The 21,947-nt window shown below is 33.8% G+C and overlaps 4 protein-coding genes across 4 annotated transcripts in view; 3 read left to right on the forward strand and 1 right to left on the reverse strand.

The window, feature by feature from the left end:
• LOC101744445 (peroxidase) overlaps positions 1 to 3,350 on the forward strand; it is a 38,418-nt gene extending 35,068 nt beyond the window's left edge. Inside the window, exon 14 of the mRNA XM_038011763.2 lies at positions 331 to 3,350. Coding sequence (XP_037867691.2) covers positions 331 to 469 — 139 coding nt within the window. The 3' untranslated portion in view covers positions 470 to 3,350. The remainder of the gene's footprint in view (positions 1 to 330) is intronic.
• Positions 3,044 to 5,905, forward strand: LOC134199094 (protein PFC0760c-like). The gene is made up of 2 exons (XM_062669235.1): positions 3,044 to 3,082; positions 3,626 to 5,905. The coding sequence occupies exons 1-2, from the start codon at positions 3,044 to 3,046 to the stop codon at positions 5,903 to 5,905; spliced, it is 2,319 nt and encodes a 772-aa protein (XP_062525219.1).
• Positions 5,906 to 11,568: 5,663 nt separating this feature from the next.
• LOC692882 (prefoldin beta subunit) lies at positions 11,569 to 12,557 on the forward strand. Its single transcript, NM_001046727.1, is given in 1 exon segment — positions 11,569 to 12,557. A coding segment is annotated over 1 exon segment (369 nt). The 5' UTR covers positions 11,569 to 11,699; the 3' UTR covers positions 12,069 to 12,557.
• Positions 12,558 to 14,605: 2,048 nt separating this feature from the next.
• LOC101739510 (testin) lies at positions 14,606 to 21,497 on the reverse strand. The gene is made up of 6 exons (XM_004930507.5): positions 21,307 to 21,497; positions 21,091 to 21,222; positions 20,704 to 20,856; positions 19,704 to 19,783; positions 18,291 to 18,449; positions 14,606 to 16,833 (listed from the first exon to the last, which is right to left on the reverse strand). Exons 2-6 carry the CDS (start codon positions 21,218 to 21,220, stop codon positions 15,235 to 15,237), a joined length of 2,121 nt encoding a protein of 706 aa, XP_004930564.1. The 5' UTR covers positions 21,221 to 21,222; positions 21,307 to 21,497; the 3' UTR covers positions 14,606 to 15,234.
• Positions 21,498 to 21,947: the final 450 nt, after the last annotated feature.

The raw sequence follows: 21,947 nt of genomic DNA on the forward strand, positions 1-21,947 counted from the left end.
AGAGCGCAGTTTAGTTTTAGTTTTTTTTTAGTTTACCTATGTTTTGACTACTATTAACAAAATTAATACATAATTTTATCTTACTTTAAAAGACAGATACATAATGTAACTGGTAAAAACAAAAGTGTTGCAAAGATGATTAATATTAAAAACATCACATGTTAAACCTTTAAAACACTCTCCTGTAAAATTAGTAAGTTTTGATAATATACAGGTTTAATGCGAGAAGACGAATTATGTATGTTACATTGTTAATGTATTCAAATATTTAAAAAAAATCAATCATGAACGTTCTATTGATATTATTGATTGACATTATTCCATTTCCAGGAACCCGCGTGTGGCTTGCCGCAGCGGTATTTTACCAAGCATGGACTTCAGCAAATGGGCGGAGCCCGTTCCCTTCCACGGAACAGCGAAACAGTTCGTGAGTAGCTTCTCGTACGACCCATTCTTAGGGAAGAAGTAAATGCACCGAGCACTTGTAGTGAATGGTACTAGTTTAGTTCTGCTGTTAGACAAGTGACGTCATAACATTCTACAATAAACATTTTAGGCTTATTCCTGTAAGCTGCGGTAGGCAGCGGAATGGCTCTGCCCCTGGCATTGCTGAAGTCCATGGGCGACGGTAACCACTCACCATCAGGTGGGCCGTATGCTCGTCTGCCTACAAGGGCAATTAAAAAAAAAAAAAACTGCCCGTGATTAATCGGTTTAAACATGTTTTTTTTTCAATATCTTTATACGTTATTTTATAAATTTATCATCTTTCTTTGTGTCTGGAAGCAAATCTTTGTGCTTCGTAGACATGTCAATGGTCCATAAAATAAATAATAGAATTTAAAAAGTAAAAGTGCGGTTCTTTCTTTTGATAATTTGATAAACCGTTTTAGTTATAACGTCACTTCGCTTAACTAGAACACAGATATATTATTTAATAATTTGTTTAGTACCTACTTAAATAAAAGATGTATTTGAGAGCCCATCACACTAGCTTTAAGATCTTTAAGAGATATTTTCGTAGTAGACTCGCTTATAGAACAGACATTCAGTTTGAAATGTACATGTAATTATGTCGTAGATGTTGATTTATCTGTTTAATGAAAAAAAAAACCTTTTTTTTAAATACCTACTTTTTATGAAATATTAAGATATTTTTTTTGTTCTATTAAAAACTTAAACGTACAGTACATGTTGACAGTACTTTGGCACTACGACATAATAGCATCGAAGCATTCATTGTTCATTTGACACCAAGTGGGCATGTAGTTGTAGAATTTAGAAGATTTAGTTGTAGAAACTGTTTTATGTAGAACTAGAATTAAATTATGTAGATTTAGTGTAAATACGTATTTAATGTTTAATAAGGTATCGTGAAAAAAATTAGAATTGGAAAAAAAATGTAATCTAGCTGAAGGGAAACTAATGGAAATATTTTAATTTGACATACTTAGACATAAAAATACATGTACCTACCTATTACTTCGTAGATCAACTAAAAAAAGACAAACCGTTTTCATTGCTATTGAGCTTTCATGACTCTATTTAATTCAAACTGTAACGAAATTTAAATATGTATAGCAGTTCTTATATTTCTACGTGCTTTATAACTAGCGCCCATACCTACTTAACATCCAGGCTAACTATATTTAATTATAGATTTAAAAACGCAGATTAAATTACGTTTTTAATAAAATGTAATGTAATAGCAGATTAAGTTAATCATAAGTCATTACAGATTCATAAAAAATCATTGCTTAATAGTTTTCGCGAATACAAACACACATGAAAGCCAATAAAAACACTAAATCGGTTCGTTAGAGTCGGGAACAACTAAACATAATAAACTTAGATAATTTTGTTCTAACATACTATCATATATCTATGGAGTCTAGAGTCACAATACTTTTAATTTTTTATAAATTATTAAAAAAGAAGCAGTCAACTAACCTAACCTAAATTGCTAAAAAATAACGGTAATGCATTAAAAACTCCACGTTGATATCTAAAGAGAATGAATTTCAATGTTTATTGAATTGTTCTAATGCTGTTAATATAAGTCGCGATAAAAACCGACAACTTTATTTTTTTTAAAAACTAGTGAAATCTCACGACCTTCCGAATCACACTTTACAATTGCTGAATACATATTAAAGAAAACGCCCATTTGTTGAAACCAGACGCGCGCCAACTTAAACCAAACTCGGAATAGATTACAACAACCAATTTATTTTAAGACTAATTACATTAGAACATTTTCATAAAATAACATAATTCTTCTGTCTATATACGAGTAAATAAACGTATTTGTCTCTAAAAGTCAAAAAAAACTAGGTTAGTTATTTATAAAAAATAAATAGGTTATTATACATTGTACAAAATAATATTAACGGATGGCTTAGCTTAATATTAATGCTTCATTGCCATATTTTATGTTTTATTGTATAAACAGTTAAGATCACCGATTTTTTTTAATAATTGCATTTCTGTGATGCGCCCTCTTTTTAACCGACTTGAAATAAAAGTAATTTTAAAAGAGTTTTAATAACTTTTGACAAACAAATATTCCGCATAATCGCAATTATTCACTAAATAGTCCATTTCGTAAATCAAACAACGGACTTTGGATTTCATTTTTTTTAAAAGAAATAAGACAGTTTTAGTTTCTGTAATTCACTATCGCAACGTTATTAAAATTTTGACGGCACATTCATATTTATAATATTGTAAATGTAAAAATTGTTTTATTGTTAAATCTAGTGACGTATGCATCTCAAACCATCAAAAAATAAAACAACACATGAGTCGACTATTATCAAAGCCGGCAATGTGACTTTTGGATAATTATTGGTAAATCAGAAAAACGAATTATTGACTTTGTATTCCATTGACAGTCACAAAACTCTTCTGAACGACATCTTAGATAAATAACAGGTTAAGTATTAACCTTTATTTAATGCAGGTTTTGAACCGTATTCTTTGAAGGAGACGATTATATTCAAATCAATCTGTATTGAAATATCAATAATTTTTTTTTGTCCAAATGCACAGATTGCCACCTTTGATAACAGACGACTCACATGTAAACTGAAAAAATTTAGAATAGCAAATAAAATTAAAATTTTGACAAACACTAAATATTTCGTTAAAATTCCTCTAGTTTTTGGAAGCATAATTAAACTTCACTGAAGATCACCTATTAGGTGCTTACTTTATAAGTTTTTGTAAATTAATATGTATCATTAAAATTCTGGAACAATCGTTGATCTGAGACATTGTATGCAAATAAACTATAATAAAATTATAGAACATATGTAAATACAGAAGTAATAAAATTTAGTATCGGTGTATGATGTAGTTTTATTCTTTTATAGTTCTAGTACTATTTTATTGCAACTCTTTGTAGTTTTAATTTAGATATGAAGAAAAACACTACTAAATTAATGACAAAATTTTTGCATGTATAATAGTTGAATTGCTATTTCTATAAAGTAGTTTAAATTTATTGCACAATAAATCAGCTTACGGTAAGCTTGGTCGTATTTAATTTTTTAAAGATACATATATCATTATTAATATTGATATTAAAGAACTACTACAGTTGCTTGTTTTTATACATTTACAGAATACTGACGCAATTGTTACTCAATTCAACGGTACAAGTGAAAATCAAGAGACAATAAAACTTGATAATAAGTCTCAGGAGGATTCTAATTATAATTGCAATCAATCTGCTAGCAATGAGGTGCTATCTCACCTCAATAAAAATAATGAGACTGTTCAATTATTTAATGGAAGCGATTGCACTGAAGATAAATCTGGGAATCAGTTGAATTCTGTACCAACTTCACAAAATAACCTTAAGCAAAACAAACACGAAATACCGGATAGTAATACTTTACTGAAATATGTTTACAAACAAGAACATAAGGTGAAGGAACCTAAAAAGCCAAACGGTGTTGCCGCCAACCGTTTAAGACGTCGAAAGCGAATGATAACTGGTATAAATAAAAATGAACTCGTCAACAATAATAAAAAACCTCCCCTCATAGTAAATTATGAAACTTCTCATGGCACCAAAAATATCGAAACAACTTTACCAGCTCGTCTCACCGAAAAAACCATTCAACCAAAAAATTTGGCAGATTTTAATATAGAAACATTGCATGAAAATAAAAATAACATGAAAGAGGATTTATTGAAAACAAACATTGATCTGAATAACAAACCACGCATTTTTAGTCCTAGCGTGAATCAAAGAGGAAACAATCGTTACAAAGGTCCTTATTTAACTACAAATCAACCACTACACACTAAAGGAAATGAACAAAATAAAGATTACAGTAAAAATCAACAGGCAAGTAGTGAATTAGATGAATCTCGGGAAAAAAATGAAGACTATGAAGATGATGATGATGATGAAGACGGTGAATCGAATGAAAAAAATAAAAAAGAGAAATACGAAGATTTATCGGAATCATCAGAAAATACTAATAATCAGTATAATCATGAAAGTGGTGCTAATTCAGACGAAAGTAAAGAACATACTGAAAGCGATGAAATAAAGTCGAAATCCGTTAAACCTCTTGACGAGAGTCGTGAGAGTGACGAAGACAATTCCAAGGAATATCCAGGTAAAAAAATACAAGAATTCTACGATGGCCGTGATTATAAAAAATTGCAACTTAAACATCCAAAATCCCCTAACTCGAGTGAACAAAGTAATGAGACTACAGAATCAAATGAGCAATTACCAAATCGAGATAACGCAGAAACAAAAGTGAAATTAAATAACAATGCGAAGATACCTCTGCAAGATGTCCATTTGGATGATTTCAGCTATGAAAGAATTCAAGTAAACAAAAAAGGTGAAGTAGAAGTTCTCGAAGATAATGTAGAAAATTTAGAACGTGACGACCATTCCAAACCAAATTCTTCAAAGCCTTTAGTAAAAATAAGTAAATACGATGCATCTAGTTCAGCAGAAGATGTATCATCTAGTATTGAAACGAATCACGAAAATAACGTGCAAATTAAAATAAATGATGGAGAAATTAAGCCTGTTGTGGAAATTAACCCTGAAAATGAAAGTATCGAACTAATTGAAAACAACATGAAAAAACCCTTAAAGGCATTGCTTGGTGGTAATGACGAGAGCTTAGAAACAATGCTTGAAATAAATAAAGATACTAATGATAAAATAATTGTGAACAAAGAAACTGAAGACAATGAGGAGGCTAAGCAACAATTTGAGAGGATTCCTTTGGATTATAAGCACGACGACAACAGAAAGGAACCAAAATCTGAAGAGACTGAAAAATTAGATGATAATGAGGGTACCCTTGATACATTTTCTCCTATTGAAAACTACGACGAAAATTTAAACATTAAATTTGACGATGTTTCAATTAAATTACCAGAAATAAAATTACCCGATGATATTTTAACTTATACACAAGAACCTGTCTACGATTATGGAAAGCAAAAGGATGCGGAAAAAGGAAAGTTTTACCAATTCAATGACGATCAGTATAGTGACGAAAACGAAAAAGATACTCCCAAAGAGGATAATACCGATTACCCTAACTATTACGGATATTATGACGAACAAAACAAAAAGCAAAACTATAAAAAAAAAGATAATACTGAAGATGCTGAAGAAAATTATGATGACGATGACTTATATGAAAAATTTGTTCGAGAGAGATTTGGTAAACGAGGATCATTTGAAAAACGAGCTGAAAAATTACAAGACTCTAAAAGCAAGTCGTTTTATAATCCGAAATTGTACGAAACCATTCAGAATATTCTAAAAAAAACTGAAAATATAGAAAAAAATGCACAACAAAGTAAAGATCCGAAGGCGGGTTACATGTGGACCCTAGAATATGGCGAAAACGCGTAGATTAACAATTAAACACCAACTACATTTAAACTATGTACCCTACTGATTATTTTTAAGCTATTAATAAATATAATTAACCAATTTAGATGTTAGTTAATTTTAATGAATTATGAAAAATCTAATAATAAATTATTTTAGTAGATACATTAATGTTTCACTTTTCAATTTTTTATTAATTTTTATTAAATTAAATACATACTCCCTTCGAAATGACTTATCCACCAACAAAATTAAATAATAGTTTAAAAGATCTAAAAAAATACGCTTTTATAGAAAATCCAACTAAAAAATAGAAATTTCTTTTAATAAATTGGAATTAAAAATAGTGTTAGAGAGAAGAATGATTTTATTGTAAAAAAGCGTGGGGTGTATGGTATCAATAGTTATAAATATTTTATGAACAGATATCTTCAAGTTATTCAATCCCGTTTTTGCAGGATAGCTGTCGGAGCACCATTGTTCCTAAGGAACGTGGATCTCCATGATGACCTGGAGCTTGACTCAGCCAGTAAGTATCTACAGTCGGCATCATTGCGCCACTTTGAGAAAACAGCACGACATACACGGACCCTCTTGTCGTGGCCATGGGAATTACATACCCGATTCTGTAGACCGAATGGTAAACCGTCGACGTCGCCAAAAACACGTCATTACGGATCCTCCCGATCCATGAACGGTGCTTTTAGGTACTACAAGCACCGGACACCGTCCTCGTCGAACCTATTGCTTGCGACGAAGGGCTCGACGAGCGAATTAACCAATAGACACAGCCCCCACTGAGTTTCTCGCCAGATCTTCTCAGTGGGTCGCGTTTCCGATCCGGTGGTAGATTCTGCGAAGCACTGCTCTTGCTAGGGCCAGTGTTAGCAACACTCCAGTTTGAGCCCCCTGAGCTCACCTACATGTTAGGGCGAAGCTGAAATAACCACTCTAGGCTATCCGCATAGGTAGGAAAAAAAATAACACAAGGGCTATTTTGATAATATCCTGAAAATCAGTTCTAATTAAAAAAGTTTTCCTGGCCACGAACGATGAACGCGAACTTAACATAATGACAATAAAAATTGTGATAGTAAACCGGACCCAGCGGGTGCAGGTTTTCTTTGGTTCGCCCGGTAAGTCTAGAGTCTAATGCCCGTATCTTTAGACGTTTCGTAAAATAGTCCTCCACTCTTAGCTCATCCGATGATGCTCGAGAATTCCCTCCAAACTTACTCGAGTTTGGTATTTTTAGTCGACCATTACAATATTCCTCAACTGTCCTCGAATGAGGTAATAATGATGAAAATTTGATCAAGCTAGCATCAAACCCATAGAGTTCTGTAGTCTATGGTCATTGTTTAATGTATGTCAAAGTCAAGCTGCCGCTGTCTGTTTGACTTGTTTGTTGTTTTGGTTGCTGAGTTATTCGTAAATATGTGTGCGTGCGGTAAATCTGAAAGTGTATTATTTATTTTCTAACCTATTATTATTTTAGATTTCGGATCCGGCTTTGTATTTTTATTCGCCGCTTTTGTGTGATTTTGGTTGCATCGTGTTGTTGAAGTGCTTTTCCACAACCACCAGTTTATTATTATATAAATAAAACTTATAATCGCATTGAGTTTATTTATATGTCTCTTATGTAGGTAAATAAAATAAAGAGTTTCAAATGTCTAACCTCGAACTATTTACTTTATTAATAAATATTATCAAACTTAAATTATCAAAATATGCGGGAATCATGCACAGATCCAGGCCATTGCACAACAATATCATATGTTTCCATTTGCGGTCCACATACTATTTGGACATTGATAGAAAACCAGCCTTGAGGAACGTTCAAGGTACGTCGCGACGTACCTTGACTTGACAGTTCGCTTACTTCACTCCGGTTAGGAAAATTTTCCAAGGACGTTTGAGTGGAGTTTATTTTTACGACTAATCATCAATGAAGTAGGAAACCTATGGAAATGAAACGTCAACCAAAATTTCGTGCCACTGTGACGTCATCTGGCCACAAAACATGGCGGCTTTAGTGCTGTACAAAAGATTTCAATGTTATCAGGTTTTATCGATAAACGTTCTTGGCTCATTTTATTTTAAATATTGTTGAGTATTATTTATTTGTAGAATTTATACTTTAATGGGAAGTAAGTAGGTATATTGTTATGTGCAAATATGATATGATTTAGATGGGTGAAATCTAAGACAAGTTCGTCCTTCGAATTTGCCAAGTAAACGATATGATGATTTTTAAAAGTTGCTACACTGATTTTATAAAGTTGTCGTTTGTCGCAAAACATAAAGATATGGCGTAGTTCAAAGCCATCAGCCCATTTCTAGCATGCTAAATGTTATCGTATTTTGAGTACGTGTTTTTCTTAGACTATAACAATCTATTTTAATTGTTTTGCTGACTCTAAAGTCCGTAACATACTACCGCAGCGCACCCCAAGGAAGGTGCGCCGCACCATTTGAATCACTTTCGCTTGAGAGTGATTCAAATTTTAAACTTATCAAGGGACCGCGTGAAAAAAAAACACCTACAGAACATTTATTCGTTAATTACAAACGTCATTCCTTGTGACTTCCTCTCTAAAATCACTTAATTATTAAATATTTAACAAATTTACAATAGTGTTTTACTCACTGCGGAATAAAACTATTTTATTTAAATAGTTCCGATATGTCGGTAGCCTTTTTCCCGAAATATCTAAACAGAATGTCTAAATATGTTTTGATGACATATTTTAAAGTGGTATTTATGATTAGTGTCATGATCAATAGATTCCGACCGAAAAATGGATTTTTCGGATGAGGGCTCCATAATGAATTTAAATACATATGATAATAGTTTTAGGGCATCGACTTTCTTGAGATCCTATAAAATGCGTTTTAATTATTATTTTTGTATGTTTTAAGCATGATAAATTATGAAATTTTATATAATCAATCATATTAAATCGATATCAAAGTCAATAAATAATGTACAACCCAAAACAGACGGCCGAATTGACGTGACAATGACATTTGGCGCGCTAAACATGGCGGATTTTCGGCCTCATTAGACGGAGACGGAGATATTTACGTATATTCATGTTTCATTTTATGTACGCACTGAAATACTGTTATATTGTTTTCCTGCGAGTTAAAGTGCTGAGTAAGAACGAGATAGATATATGTTTATGTATGTGCCTTCAAAATGGGTGCTATTTATATAAGCAATTGTACGTATAGAACAATATGTCGTGTCCCTACTATATAGGTCTATGCTAATCATACCAAAACGCGGGTTGGAGGTTGAGTCGAGTTGAGTTAAGCTCGTGTAAACGACTGAAGATACGGGTGTAAGTCTAAAATTATGGAGCTGGGCCTCAAGGTGGCGCTCAAGGAAACCCAGGACCTGTTGCTTCACAGGCCTCGAAATCCGCCACCGTCGCCGTGTTGCCCATCTCGTTAACTATGACATCCGCATCGTAGTGGTGGTGCAACTTTAGTACCCCCAAATGGAGGCTCGTGGCAACATTGGTCGTCATTTCGAAATCGGCCCCCGCCTAATAACGACGGCCGGCTTTGTGACGGTAGCTATCATACAACGCAAGATATTTGATAGATACCTGAATCTTGTTTACGATATTTTCAAGACAAGCTTCCATTTAAACAAGTTCCGAACAACAACATTCAGACCGTCAGTCTACCGAGCAATATCATCCGCTCGGTGGAAGATCTTCCTTTCGTCGTTTAAGCCTCCCACAGGCTTCCTTCAAATATCAATGTTCCACAATGTTCTCATGACAATGTACAAGACTCCCCTATGGTTCGCTGCTGAATAGGAGTGAAGACGGAACCTCTGCGAAAAGTGCGTACTGGCCTTGTTGGACTCGTAATTTATAGTTTTTTAATTTGTTAATCTGTTTCACGTGACCGAGTGAAAGGGATGCTCTCGAACTCATCATTAAAAATTAAGAAAATCTGTTAAATATAGTCGACGTGTGTATGATCCCAATTATTTTCGATAGAAAGAAGTTCAAGAAAATTCACACAACGAACAGTACCGTAAAATGGGGCGATTAGGGATTGAGAGGCGAATTGGGAAAAAACCGGGAAAATCTTTCGACAGTCAATATTAGTTTTATATTCGTTGCAAAATCTTCCATTTTTTCTAGTTTAATAGTAGAATGTTGAAAGTTCACAAAACAACTCTGAATATGCATGATAATAGCTGCTAACTTATAAAAAATCGCGTTTCAAATTAACTTCCTGTGGTGGTCATTATTTTGGTGCTAGAAACTTTGCTCTCTTTTATTTATTTGATATTAATAGAAGACGACTGTGATTTATACACGTTATTTAGTGTTTGAGCCATCATATATATTAAAGGTAAGTCTCAGTTGTTATTGGTTTTAATGTATTTGATAAAATAAAAATACATGTAAAAATCTGTTGTTTTTGGGGATATTGGGGACGTCTTAGGTACAAATAACAACGAAAAAGGGGTCAATTGGGATGAGAATACGTGAAATGGAAACGAGCTGAGTATAAATAGGTACAGGTTTGTAGGGTTGTCTATGTAGTTATAACAATATTTTTTAAATTTGTTGGTAAAAATCTTGTTTATTCATGATGTTTTTGTCTAGAACTTTTATTCAAAATTATCAATGTGTTATTTTATTGTTTGGTAAATACTTATATTATCAGTTACGTACTGTTTTCTATTTTTAGATAATGCCTCGCGTGTACGTATTAAAGAGTGCAAAGCCTTAAAAGAGATATGATCCCTTAATATTAAAAACAGCAATAGAAGCCTTTGAAATTGGGAATAAGTCTTTAGTTGAAATAGCTAAGCAATTTAATATAAGTAAGTCGATTTTGCACAGACATCTAACAAGAACAATGAAATGTCAAGGTGGACAAAAATGTCTAAGTAATACATAGTAAAATATTTAATATTTGTTCAGAGTGGGGGTATTCATCTGATTAATCCATGGAATAACCAACACACCTAATCTCTTAACCCAGATAAAAATATCAGCCCCTAAGTACTTACCAAGAACGAAAAAATATAAACCGTTTATAAGAAAGCTTACTCTCCTTTGGGACTACAATAATGTCCACGGTAGCATGGTCTCCGTCAATGTTCATTCGGAGTTGTCCGATTACGCTGAACTAATTTTAAGTGATGAAATAAATTTTTTTTAATTGTATCACAACTTACAGGACAAATCTGTCGCGGATCATTTCTCAAGTAAATATAAATTAATCATAAGTAAATAAATGTAATCAAGTTGATGATCACTTTGTTGGTGCAACTAAATAAATAAATAAATTAAAACCAAGTAGTGGCAGCCCTAGCAAATTTCTCATTTCGTCCCAATTAACCGCAATTTTCGGGTAAATAGGGATTACACCTATTTTTGCTTTTTTTGCTTAAACTGGAATGCTAGTTGCATAGTTTTAAATTGGACAACAAAGATGCCCCCAAGACTCAATCATTTCGATCCTGATATAGCATTATATACATCAACATCTACCTTAAAATTGGTCATAAAGTTGGAATTTGTCCCTAATCGCCCCATTTTACCGGTACGTAGTGACACTTGAAATTTTTTGTGTATTATCTATGGTTAATTTCAAAATCAATGTCAGACAAATGACAAAACCATAGAGAATACACACATAACCCATAGATTATACACTTAATATATTTGAGACATAACCTCAACTAAAATTTTTGAGCAGGTGAAAAAAAACGGAAAAGATTTCTGTATTAAACTGTTTATTTTCTATCAAATCATACCTTGACTGAAACACAATGGCGGAAGAAATACAAAAAAAGTTTCAAAAACAGCTCGAATTATTTCAAGGTGTTCAAAAAGACATAAAGAAAGCGGTCACTCAGAAACAACAATTAGACAGCCAGTTAAATGAAAATAAAGCAGTCAAAGAGGAACTAAAACTCTTAAGAAAAGATTCAGAGGTATACAAACTCATCGGACCCGTATTGGTGAAGCAAGATTTGGAAGAAGCCAGACAAAACGTCTCCAAACGTATGGAGTACATTAGCAAAGAAATCAAAAGAACAGATGATCACATATGTGCTTTAGAAAACAAACAAGAAGCACTGCAAGAAAACTTAAATAAACTTAGAAATGATCTTGGCAAACTAAAACTAAAAGCTTGAAAAATGTGTGAATTAAAAGTAAAATATTTCTATTCTTCTATTATGACTCACTTGTATGTTTAGAGAACTACTATTACAAATAAAAATATTACACATTAATAATTTAATGTATGTTTAGCTATGCAATAATCATGAAAAAACTGCTGTGTGGCATTACACTAAACTTACCTCTTCCTTTTGTTAACTCAATATAAAAATAAAAAATCTTACTGAAAGTAAGTTTTTATTTTACTGCCATTGCAGGCAGATGTTTGTGGCCCTCCTGATGTCACCATCACTCATAGACATCAGATATGCCAGGAGCACAGCCAAACTGCTGCCTATTATTTACTTATTATTTATTTTCAAAACTAAAATATTTTGTTACTTGTACATATTTATTTTTGTGTGTATAAGCTGAAAGTTTGCAAGGTAATTGACGGTATAATGAGTACCATTAGTTTTGAAACCAGATTCATCTTAGAATAATTGTTCGCTTCTATTACCAGTAGTTTTGTATATTAACCTAAAACCATATGACAATCTAAAAAAAATTGGGTAATTTTTTGTTTTTAAATACCTATTACAAATGTTATGTATTGCATTTGTATACAAATGGTCGGCATAATTTAAGCTGGCAGTGGAGAAAGTGCACAAATGTAATTTAATAAACTTATTCTAATTATGTTTCCAATGATTTATTCAATAATTAATACTGCTCATAAAGAATACAGGCATAAAAAAAATTGTGTCTTGAATCTCAACATAGTGCAACTTAATCACGTTCAAGATACTCATTCTCCTGCATTAAGCTACATAAAGCTAAAGGCATTGAAGTTACAATGTGTCACTATAAAAAAAATACACATTTATAAGCTTTTGTACCCAATTTAAGAATTATATTGTTCCTAATGAATCCCAAGAAACTGTAACTTTAGTATTAATAAAGTTTGTAACTTTCTAAAAAAAATACCTTTTCTTTTTATGCAGTCTACATTTCTTGAGTCACTGTTCATTACTGAATTAGGATATCATCCATAGTTCTCTGCGACTAGCCTTTTTGAATGCAGAGAGCTACTTATGGTGAGCTTCTTGTGTTTACCTGATCAACCTGAAGATGCCTGACTTCTTGAAGGAGCTGGAACAGTACTTGTAGATCACTCCAGCCAACAACCAGCGCTGGTTAAAAGCTCAAGCTGTAGAGAACAGCCTATCTACCAACTACAATATCATAAAGTGCTAAATTTAAATCGATACCTGGATTACAGTACCAAGTATTTATCTCTATAACACTCGACAATATTACGAAAACCTTCGTAATAAGGTACCTACAAAACTTGCATACGCCCGGTCATGACGCAAATGTAATGATCCCTCACGCACTAATTTGAAACCCCTTCAAGCACCGTGGTTTTTAAGGAATGTGGTTCTCCATGATGACCTGGAGCTTGACTCAATCAGTAAGTTTAAACAGTCGGCATCAACTCGCCGCTTTGAGAAAACAGTACGAAACAAAAACACTCTTGTTGTGGCCGTCGGAAATTACATACCTGTGGACCGAATGGTAAACAGTCGACGTCGCCCTAAACACGTCATTACGAATCCATTAACGGTGCTTTTAGGTATCTCAAACACCGGTCACCGTCCTCGCCGAACCCGTTGCTCGCGACGAAGGGCTCAACGAGCGAATTAATCCATAGACAAAGCTCACTGAGTTTCTCGCCGGATTTTCTCAGTGGGTCGCATTTCGAATCCGGTGGTATATTCTGCGAAGCACTGCTCTTGTTAGGGCCAGTGTTAGCAACACCTATTTGAGCCCCGAGAGCTCACGCACACGCAGCGTAACGCTGATATAGCCTCTTGAAGGCTATCATCATAGGTAGGGGAAAAAAAGCTACGAATTTTTTTTTTTATTGCTTAGATGGGTGGACGAGCTCACAGCCCACCTGGTGTTAAGTGGTTACTGGAGCCCATAGACATCCACAACGTAAATGCGCCACCCACCTTGAGATACAAGTTCTAAGGTCTCAAGTATAGTTACAACGGCTGCCCCACCCTTCAAACCGAAACGCATTACTGGTTCACGGCAGAAATAGGCAGGGTGGTGGTACCCACCCGCGCGGACTCACAAGAGGTCCTACCACCAGTAAAATGATTACATACTGATATTTTAGCAAGAGCACTTGACCTTTGCTGTAATTTCATGTCGTGCATCCGTTATTGAATTGAATAATTATAGTTTTAATGAATTTCGGCTAGATATGAATATCATTAAACTTATATCCAGATGAAATTTCATTGAATGTTAAAAGTGAAATTGATCACTGACATCAGTTCTGGTTTGTAGAATATCTTGTGTTTTAACTTGATTTAATGTAAAATAGTTATAAAATATAAAACGAGATGGACCGACGACCTGGTAAGAACCGCTAGGTTGGATGCAGGTGGCAACGGACCGGCCGCACTGGAGATCACTTGGAGAGGCCTATGTTCAGCAGTGGACAATGGACAGGCTGAGATGATGATGATGAGATGAGTTATAAAATTAGGTATTAAAATTTCATTAAATATGTAATAGCTTTATTGGAAAAATATAAAAATATATCTAATGGCACTTACAAAGAATGTATAGACATTTTCAATATTTTTTAATCCTATTATATCCTAAAATAGGAATTACGTACGTACTAACTATTATACTACTTAGTACCACAATTTTATCCAAATTACGATTTTATTATTACTTTATCAATAAATACTGGTCTTTTTCTTAATATAATACTTTTAGATTGAAATATAATCATATATCATACTATTTTACAAACGTACAATAGGTAATAAATACTTGTGTATTTATAATACGATTTTATGGACTATCTATATTTTATCTATCTACCTTGTAAATAAGGTTATAATAATAATTATAAAAAATAGTTAATTCAACTTAACACTTATGTATTATGGTCCCCTGAGTTTACATGTAAGTTCAATGTTTCATTTTGGCACAAATTTTAAAATAGAAATTTGATACATAAAACATTTTATATGTATATAAAATTTTAAATGTCATTTATAATTAAACTATAAAATTTTAAATGTCATTTATAATTATTGATATAATATGTATAAACAAGTATAAAACGGTGTATATACTTTGTGACCCTTAAGAAATCTAGTGCAAGCTGATTTACTTAATTTTGCTCTGTACACATGGCACACTGCAAAATGGCATTTCTTGTTTAACAACGAAGCGACCGCTGAGTAAGCTTTTACCGCACATTCGACCGGAACATATAAAGCAATTGGCATGCCAATGCATGTTACTCCACGAAACCCCCTGTTGTTCAGGCCCAATTACACCTCCACAGGCGCGACAACGCTCTGCATAGAACTGATCGTAACACGACAAACATATTGGTAGGCCTGTTTTATCATCCGGAACATACTTTTTCCCCCCTAGTGGAGCATCACAATGATAACAACAGAAATGTTGAACGTGGAAAGCTCTGCCTTCTGCTGCGGTATATGGACGTGTAAAGATCAACTCGTCGCACCCGGCGCATCGGGGAATTTCTAAAACATTGGCCAGATCTCTGGCGCAGTAAATTTCTCCCTTATGATAAAAGTAGACAAGGTCAGCCAGTAGCTCCCCGCATTTGCAACAAGTGAAGCACTGAGGATGCCAAATTGCTTCCTGACCCGCTCGATCAGCTTTAACTGCGACCTCGCCCGCGAACATAGACTTATTACATCGTTGGCAAGGTACTCCTTCATTATACAGTTTCCTGTTGAATTCTGCTTCGGCGGGGCTAAGTGTAAAATCAGCAAGTTGATCAATGATGGGCGTGATATTGTCGTCGAAATCAGAAATTTGTGATTCAACCTCGTACCCTGCGTTATCAGGTATTTGAACATTGTCAATCGGTGAATTATTCCAATCTGTATTAGATGGAGACATTGCGCCAGGATATGTATTGTAGTTAGGAGGTGGAGGTGGCGGAAGTTCATCTTCCGACTGAGTCCTTTGATATTTTCTCAATGGAGCAGTCTGTTGAGGCTCAACCTGATTGATTGGTTTCATACTGGTAGAATATTGAGGATTTATTTTTGTTGAACATAATGTACCACTATGCTCTTGTTGGGTTGGCTCATGCTTCCAACCCCATATTTCCCCGTTTGGAGCGAATATTGTTCCCTTTTGTATTCTGTTGTCCACAACTTTCGCGTTACCCATGACATTATTGTTAGGCGATGACCATAAATCAGTCATTATTTGAGCACCCAGTGCTTTCGTACAAAAATCATTCATTTCTTGTTTAAACTGAGGATTACTATTATACTCCTCCCGAAATATTTTAATGGGCTCAAGATACACATCGTTGCTAATGGGTATATTTAATTCATGAAGGTTTTTAAATAGTTTGTCATAAACAGGTCCATGCTCAACGGCACTCTTAATTCGGTCAGATTCTATACGCATTACATAAAGTTTATCCTTCACGACTCTGCTTATTGTAGGACTTGCCTTATAATCTGGTAAATTGGCAGCACTACTTACTATATTACCCTGAGTATCCAGAACTAATTTTTTATCTGAAGCGTTTTTAGGTACAATATTGTATTTGACACCTCTGCATACATTGGATATTTTCAAAGGTAGTGCATATGATTTAGGAGCGTGTGTCTTACTGTTTTCAATTGAAAATACATCTCCAGTCTGAAGTGGCCCAACACGGACCACATTGCCCATGCCGACGACATGATCTTTTATACGTGATATATATTCCTGTAAAAAAAAACACATTTTGAGTGTCTGAAAGAAGTTGTAGCAATTTTTGTTCGCCTAACTGTCGTACGCGAACAAAATACCATCTATTCTTATATTATATACTTTTATATATATTATTAAACTTTTTTGTCATAATAATTTTAAAAATGATACTGCTTTCATGATTTAATAAAAATGAGTGGCTTTACTATTTTGGAACTAAATCGTTCGGTTAAAGACATTAAAGGCACCTTTAATAAACAAAGTAGTCTAAAAAAAATAAAAAAAAAACTGTCTAGGATTTTAAATACTATATATGTATTTCTTTTTTTAAAGCTACCTCTCTCGTTCTTATCATTTCCTGCAGTTATAGTAGATGTTACTGATATTTTCATCGTTGTAAACATTAGTGGCATTTTGTTTATTGATTTAAATTAAGAGTATAGTAAAGGGAAGTTTAACTTCGCATTTTAGAAATCAAATTGACAGTTAGTGAAAATCAGATAAAAATTTATAAGATATTATGAAGGCTTTAAAAGGGCATAGGAAACACAAAAAAGATAATACCAGAATACAAATTGAAACTTCGAACTCACGTTCAAGGCGCCTATATTGACATTGTGATTTGTATGAGCTCCCATAACTAGTTAATACGATGTGGAACAATAGCTCGTGGAACCACTTAAAACAATAAATTCATATATTTCTAAGAGCACATTCTATTGTAGATAGTTATGAAACTCAATATGTCAAGTCTATATGCTCGCTTTCACTACAAGTGTCCAGCTTGTCTCTGTAACTCAGTCAGCAGTAAAATTTAGCTGAGACCAGTTCGTTAACCGCGCCAATACATGCCTCTCATTAGTTTCTTAACCCTTAGACTGCCATGGAGGGCACCGATGACCTACATTAAAGTTACTATCGTTTTGTTCATTATGATCAATTATTAATAAGTTATTGTTACGTGCGCAAACATAAAGAAGACCGGCCAGTGCACCTGTAACATTGCAGCCAAGTACTGAATTATGCGAAGACTGTAAAAATAATTACCTAGTCCAGCCATAAGTTCTGTTTCAAATGAAATGCATTTTTTTTAAAGAAATAATGTAATATTATTAAAATTTATACCTACATATTTATTAAGTTCTGAGCAAAAATTAAAAAAATATTCTATTCGAAATGGCCACCTTTGGCTTTTATACATGCCTTTAATCTGTTTTGCCACGAACCTATAGATTTACGCACTGTTTCCAAGGGAAATTTTGCCTCAATGTCGACGTGTCGTTGAGAGCAGGTCATGTCCTCTAAAACTGACCATAATTTGAAGTCTAAAGGGTTGAGGTCTGGGCTAGATGAGCTGTTTTCATAGAACCAACGGTTCTTAAAACTGAATAATTGTAGTTTAGAAAAGTATTAGCATTCGTAATGATTACGAATTTATAAACTAATAGGCAAAAAAGACTCAAAATACATACTGTGTGTTCAGATTTTTCTTCGTCAGAAGCATGACGGCGAACGTCAGGGGCGACATCATGGGGCGGCAGCTGAGTGCGCAGCTGAGCGCGCCGACGTCGGGCCGCGTCGGATCCTGATACCGGCGCCAATGGACCCAGACATGACATGTACTCTGACACCTAAACAAAAACATCCTCTCTCAACTTCATTTATTTAAACACTAGAGAATGACCAAGCTTTGCTCGGTATGTTTTATTAACGTGACAACGTCTTATAATTCGATGGAGCCGGCTGCACGCACGAAAAAACATGACTCGTGCGGCGTTACCTCGCTCTGAGGCGTTCCATTTAAGGCTTGAAGTACAAGCGAGAGCGCGCAACGAGCGACAAAGAGGCACAATCGGCCTCCGCGTTCGGCAGCGTTCGACATCTGTCTCTCTCTCCTACTTGAGTGAGCGATGCATCCGCGTGGACAGCTGCTATACAATAATACATTTGCATGTTTTCGTCAAGTATGAAGTTCAGTGAAAAGTGAATGTGGTGTCAATTGTTTATAGCAACGAATTGCGATAATTGAAAAATGAAACCATTCCATCAGTATTTTCTTATGACGTTGTCACGTTCAACTATCGTTAGAAAACCGACTTTACAGACAACCGATTTTTTTTTATAAATTGTGTCTTTTAAAAATTACATTCAAATACGAATTACATACCTATTGATATTACATTAAATTATTTGATATTTTCATTCAATAAAAAAAAATAGTTTACGTTTAAGATGATTATCGATAAAGTTGATTATTGAAAACACGAATAAAACAACATTTTCTGAAAATAAATCGTTTATCTCCCCCGAAATCCCCTGTATACTAAATTTTATGAAAATCGTTGTAGCCGTTTCCGAGATTCAGATTACCTATATCTATTTAAATTTATATTCAAGAATTGCTTGTTTAAAGATATAAGATAATATTGTACCAAGCCTCAGTTCTCGAACTATGGAGAACAGCAGTTGTAAAAATTCCGGTTGACTTTTGTGCGTCAATTACAATGAAAATAAAATAAAAACAGTAGTATTTTTTTACTAGCTGGTTGGCACCAATCTAACCCCAATGGTACTTTTTTGTTGTTAATGAAAGATATATTTGCAGAAAGAACCGACAATTTCATCTACAAATTTTATAATGAAGGTGATATTTTTGCATCATTTGCTTCATGATATAGCAAGAGTTTTAATCTCCAACTGATCTATGTTGAATCCATCTATGTTAAAATCTCGTAACAAAGAAGTTGTTGATAAGCAGCTATCAGGGTTTTTGCATATCAGGATTGATTAAAATAGAATATGAACTTATCTGTGATAAGTATTTGATAAAATTCATTATTCTAAAACTAACCACATACAATAAGTTTTATAGATAATGAACTTACCAATTCGGTGGATGCATTAGGTGGTACCCAATCAAGTTTCACAGGTTTGTCAGTCACTCCACGGATTTTAATGAGAGGTACTGAAAACATAAATTGTGATAGAAATAAACAGTAGCTTAATTTTTTTTTTTTTTTTATTGCCTATATGTTTGGATGAGCTCACAGCCCACCTGGTGTTAAGTGGTTACTGGAGCCCATAGACATCTACAACGTAAATGCGCCACACACCTTGAGATATAAGTTCTAAGGTCACAGTATAGTTACAACGGCCCCACCCATCAAACCGAAACGCATTACTGCTTCACGGGAGAAATAGGCAGGGTGGTGGTACCTACCCGTGCGGACTCACAAGAGGTCCTACCACCAGTAATTATGCAAATTATAATTTTGCGGGTTTGATTTTGATTACACGATGTTATTCCTTCACCGTGGAAGTCAATCGTGAAAAACTGTTAAGTACTTATTTTATTAGAAAAATTGGTACCCGCCTGCGGGATTCGAACACCGTTGCAACATTTATCATTGTACTTAAAGGTCCATTTTGTTTGGTATTAGCATCAACAATTCAATGTTTTTAATTGAACTTCAATTAAGTTCTCCTCCATTCAAATAGCTGAAGAATTTTTTGGTATAATATTGTTTCCAATTTTTAGACTGTAATTGGCTCTTCTGAGAAGTTACAAAAATGTCGCTTAAACCAAATAGCCTTTCACCAGTCGATATGATACAAAGAAACTATGATTCATTTATGAATAATCAGTTACTGTTATCATGAATTATATCGAATTAATAATTTTTTCTGGTTTTTTTTTCTTGGGATTGTGACTGGGATTTAATATTTTTTCAACATGCACCAACCACATTATAATTGCATTGCTTGATATGAATTCATTGGGTCATGGGTCCCTCCTTTATCATTTAGGCCATTGATGCTCCTAAATATTTCATGTTGAACTGAATACGTTTTTGATAAGTGATACCTATATAATATTAAACTTACATGATGACTTCTTAGGTCTAGTTGTACCCAGCAACTCAAACTGTGCCCACCCCGATAAGTCATCATCTTGCACATCATGAACATCTTTACTGCAGTGACAAGATCGGCATACTTTACGCCAAAAATGTAAATCTAGCCCTGGGCATGTGGGACCTGCAAACAATCGTGAAAAATGTTTTATGGTATATGTGTTGTTAGAAACATATTTTTTGTAGGCAAACTTATGGTAATTTAGACAATATTTAGAGTTGTTACCTCATTATTATAAATTATCTATACTATTATAATATTTGTATCTCCAAATTTTTTTACTATTCAAGTTTGATATTTCAGTATAAGAGAAAGATTAGTAAAATACGAATTATGAAAACATTCTGTATCTCTTACCGCAAGAATTGCAAGGAGCACCGGCCCCACTGTCGTGACCAAGCCGGGCTTTACTGAGTTTTTCTCTTTGACTCTCTAATTTAGAGAGCCAAGCCGGGGCTTCCGGTGTTTCTACACACGATTCACTCATCTCTATAACACAGTATAACAATAGATAAGAAGTACTTGTGAGATTTCATATCTTTCAGAAAGAGAATATGGTCTTTGTTCATTTACCTTACGTGGTGGTACGTCTAAACCAAGTCAAAATCAGTAGCTCTTCAATAAAACTGTAGAAATGCAATAGTTATTTTATCTTAATGAAAGAAAAACTAATAAACTAAAAGAAAAATAATAACATAGGAAAAGAACAAAAAGACAGTGTTTCTGTTTCTTAGATATTTCTTTACGGCCTTAGGTTACTCATTATTTTAGCTTCTCGTAACATAAAATAGTGGTGCTAAAAAACTAAAAATAAGTGATGCAATTATCTTTTATTAGTTTGTATATCTCTTTTCTAAACCCGAAATTCCCTTTTTTATATTTTTCCTGATACCTTAAAAATCGTGTACCGCGGAGACTATTAATTAATAGCTGGGTATACTACTAGCTATATTAATGATATTTTTTGTACTTTACCAACTTCAATTTTTATTTATTTTAAGAACACATTCCGGATGAAAACGAATTCTTTTTTTTTAAACAAAATAGAATTACTTTGTATATTATTACTATTATCTAATGTCTGTTTTTTTTGCTACTCATGCTAATAGCCTCAAGGAGCTATTTTAGTTTCACCGGATGTGTTATGTCTGGGTTATACCTGCCAGCCTTTTTTCCTTTCCAAGAAGAATGCATTGCATTATCAAATCAACAGT

Source organism: Bombyx mori, chromosome 6 (genome assembly GCF_030269925.1).
Source record: "Bombyx mori chromosome 6, ASM3026992v2".
NCBI classification, from domain to species: domain Eukaryota; kingdom Metazoa; phylum Arthropoda; class Insecta; order Lepidoptera; family Bombycidae; genus Bombyx; species Bombyx mori.

What these genes read in the sequence shown, in the direction of transcription:
- LOC134199094 (XM_062669235.1), top strand. Translation starts at nt 3,044, where the DNA reads ATGCACAGATTGCCACCTTTGATAACAGACGACTCACAT. An exon ending in TGATAACAGACGACTCACAT is followed by an intron (nt 3,083 to 3,625) that starts GTAAACTGAAAA and finishes ATACATTTACAG; the next exon opens with AATACTGACGCAATTGTTAC.
- LOC101739510 (XM_004930507.5), bottom strand. Translation starts at nt 21,220, where the DNA reads ATGAGTGAATCGTGTGTAGAAACACCGGAAGCCCCGGCTTGGCTCTCT. An exon ending in TAGACCTAAGAAGTCATCAT is followed by an intron (nt 19,784 to 20,703) that starts GTAAGTTTAATA and finishes TTATGTTTTCAG; the next exon opens with TACCTCTCATTAAAATCCGT. An exon ending in AAGAAAAATCTGAACACACA is followed by an intron (nt 16,834 to 18,290) that starts GTATGTATTTTG and finishes TTTTTTTTACAG; the next exon opens with GAATATATATCACGTATAAA.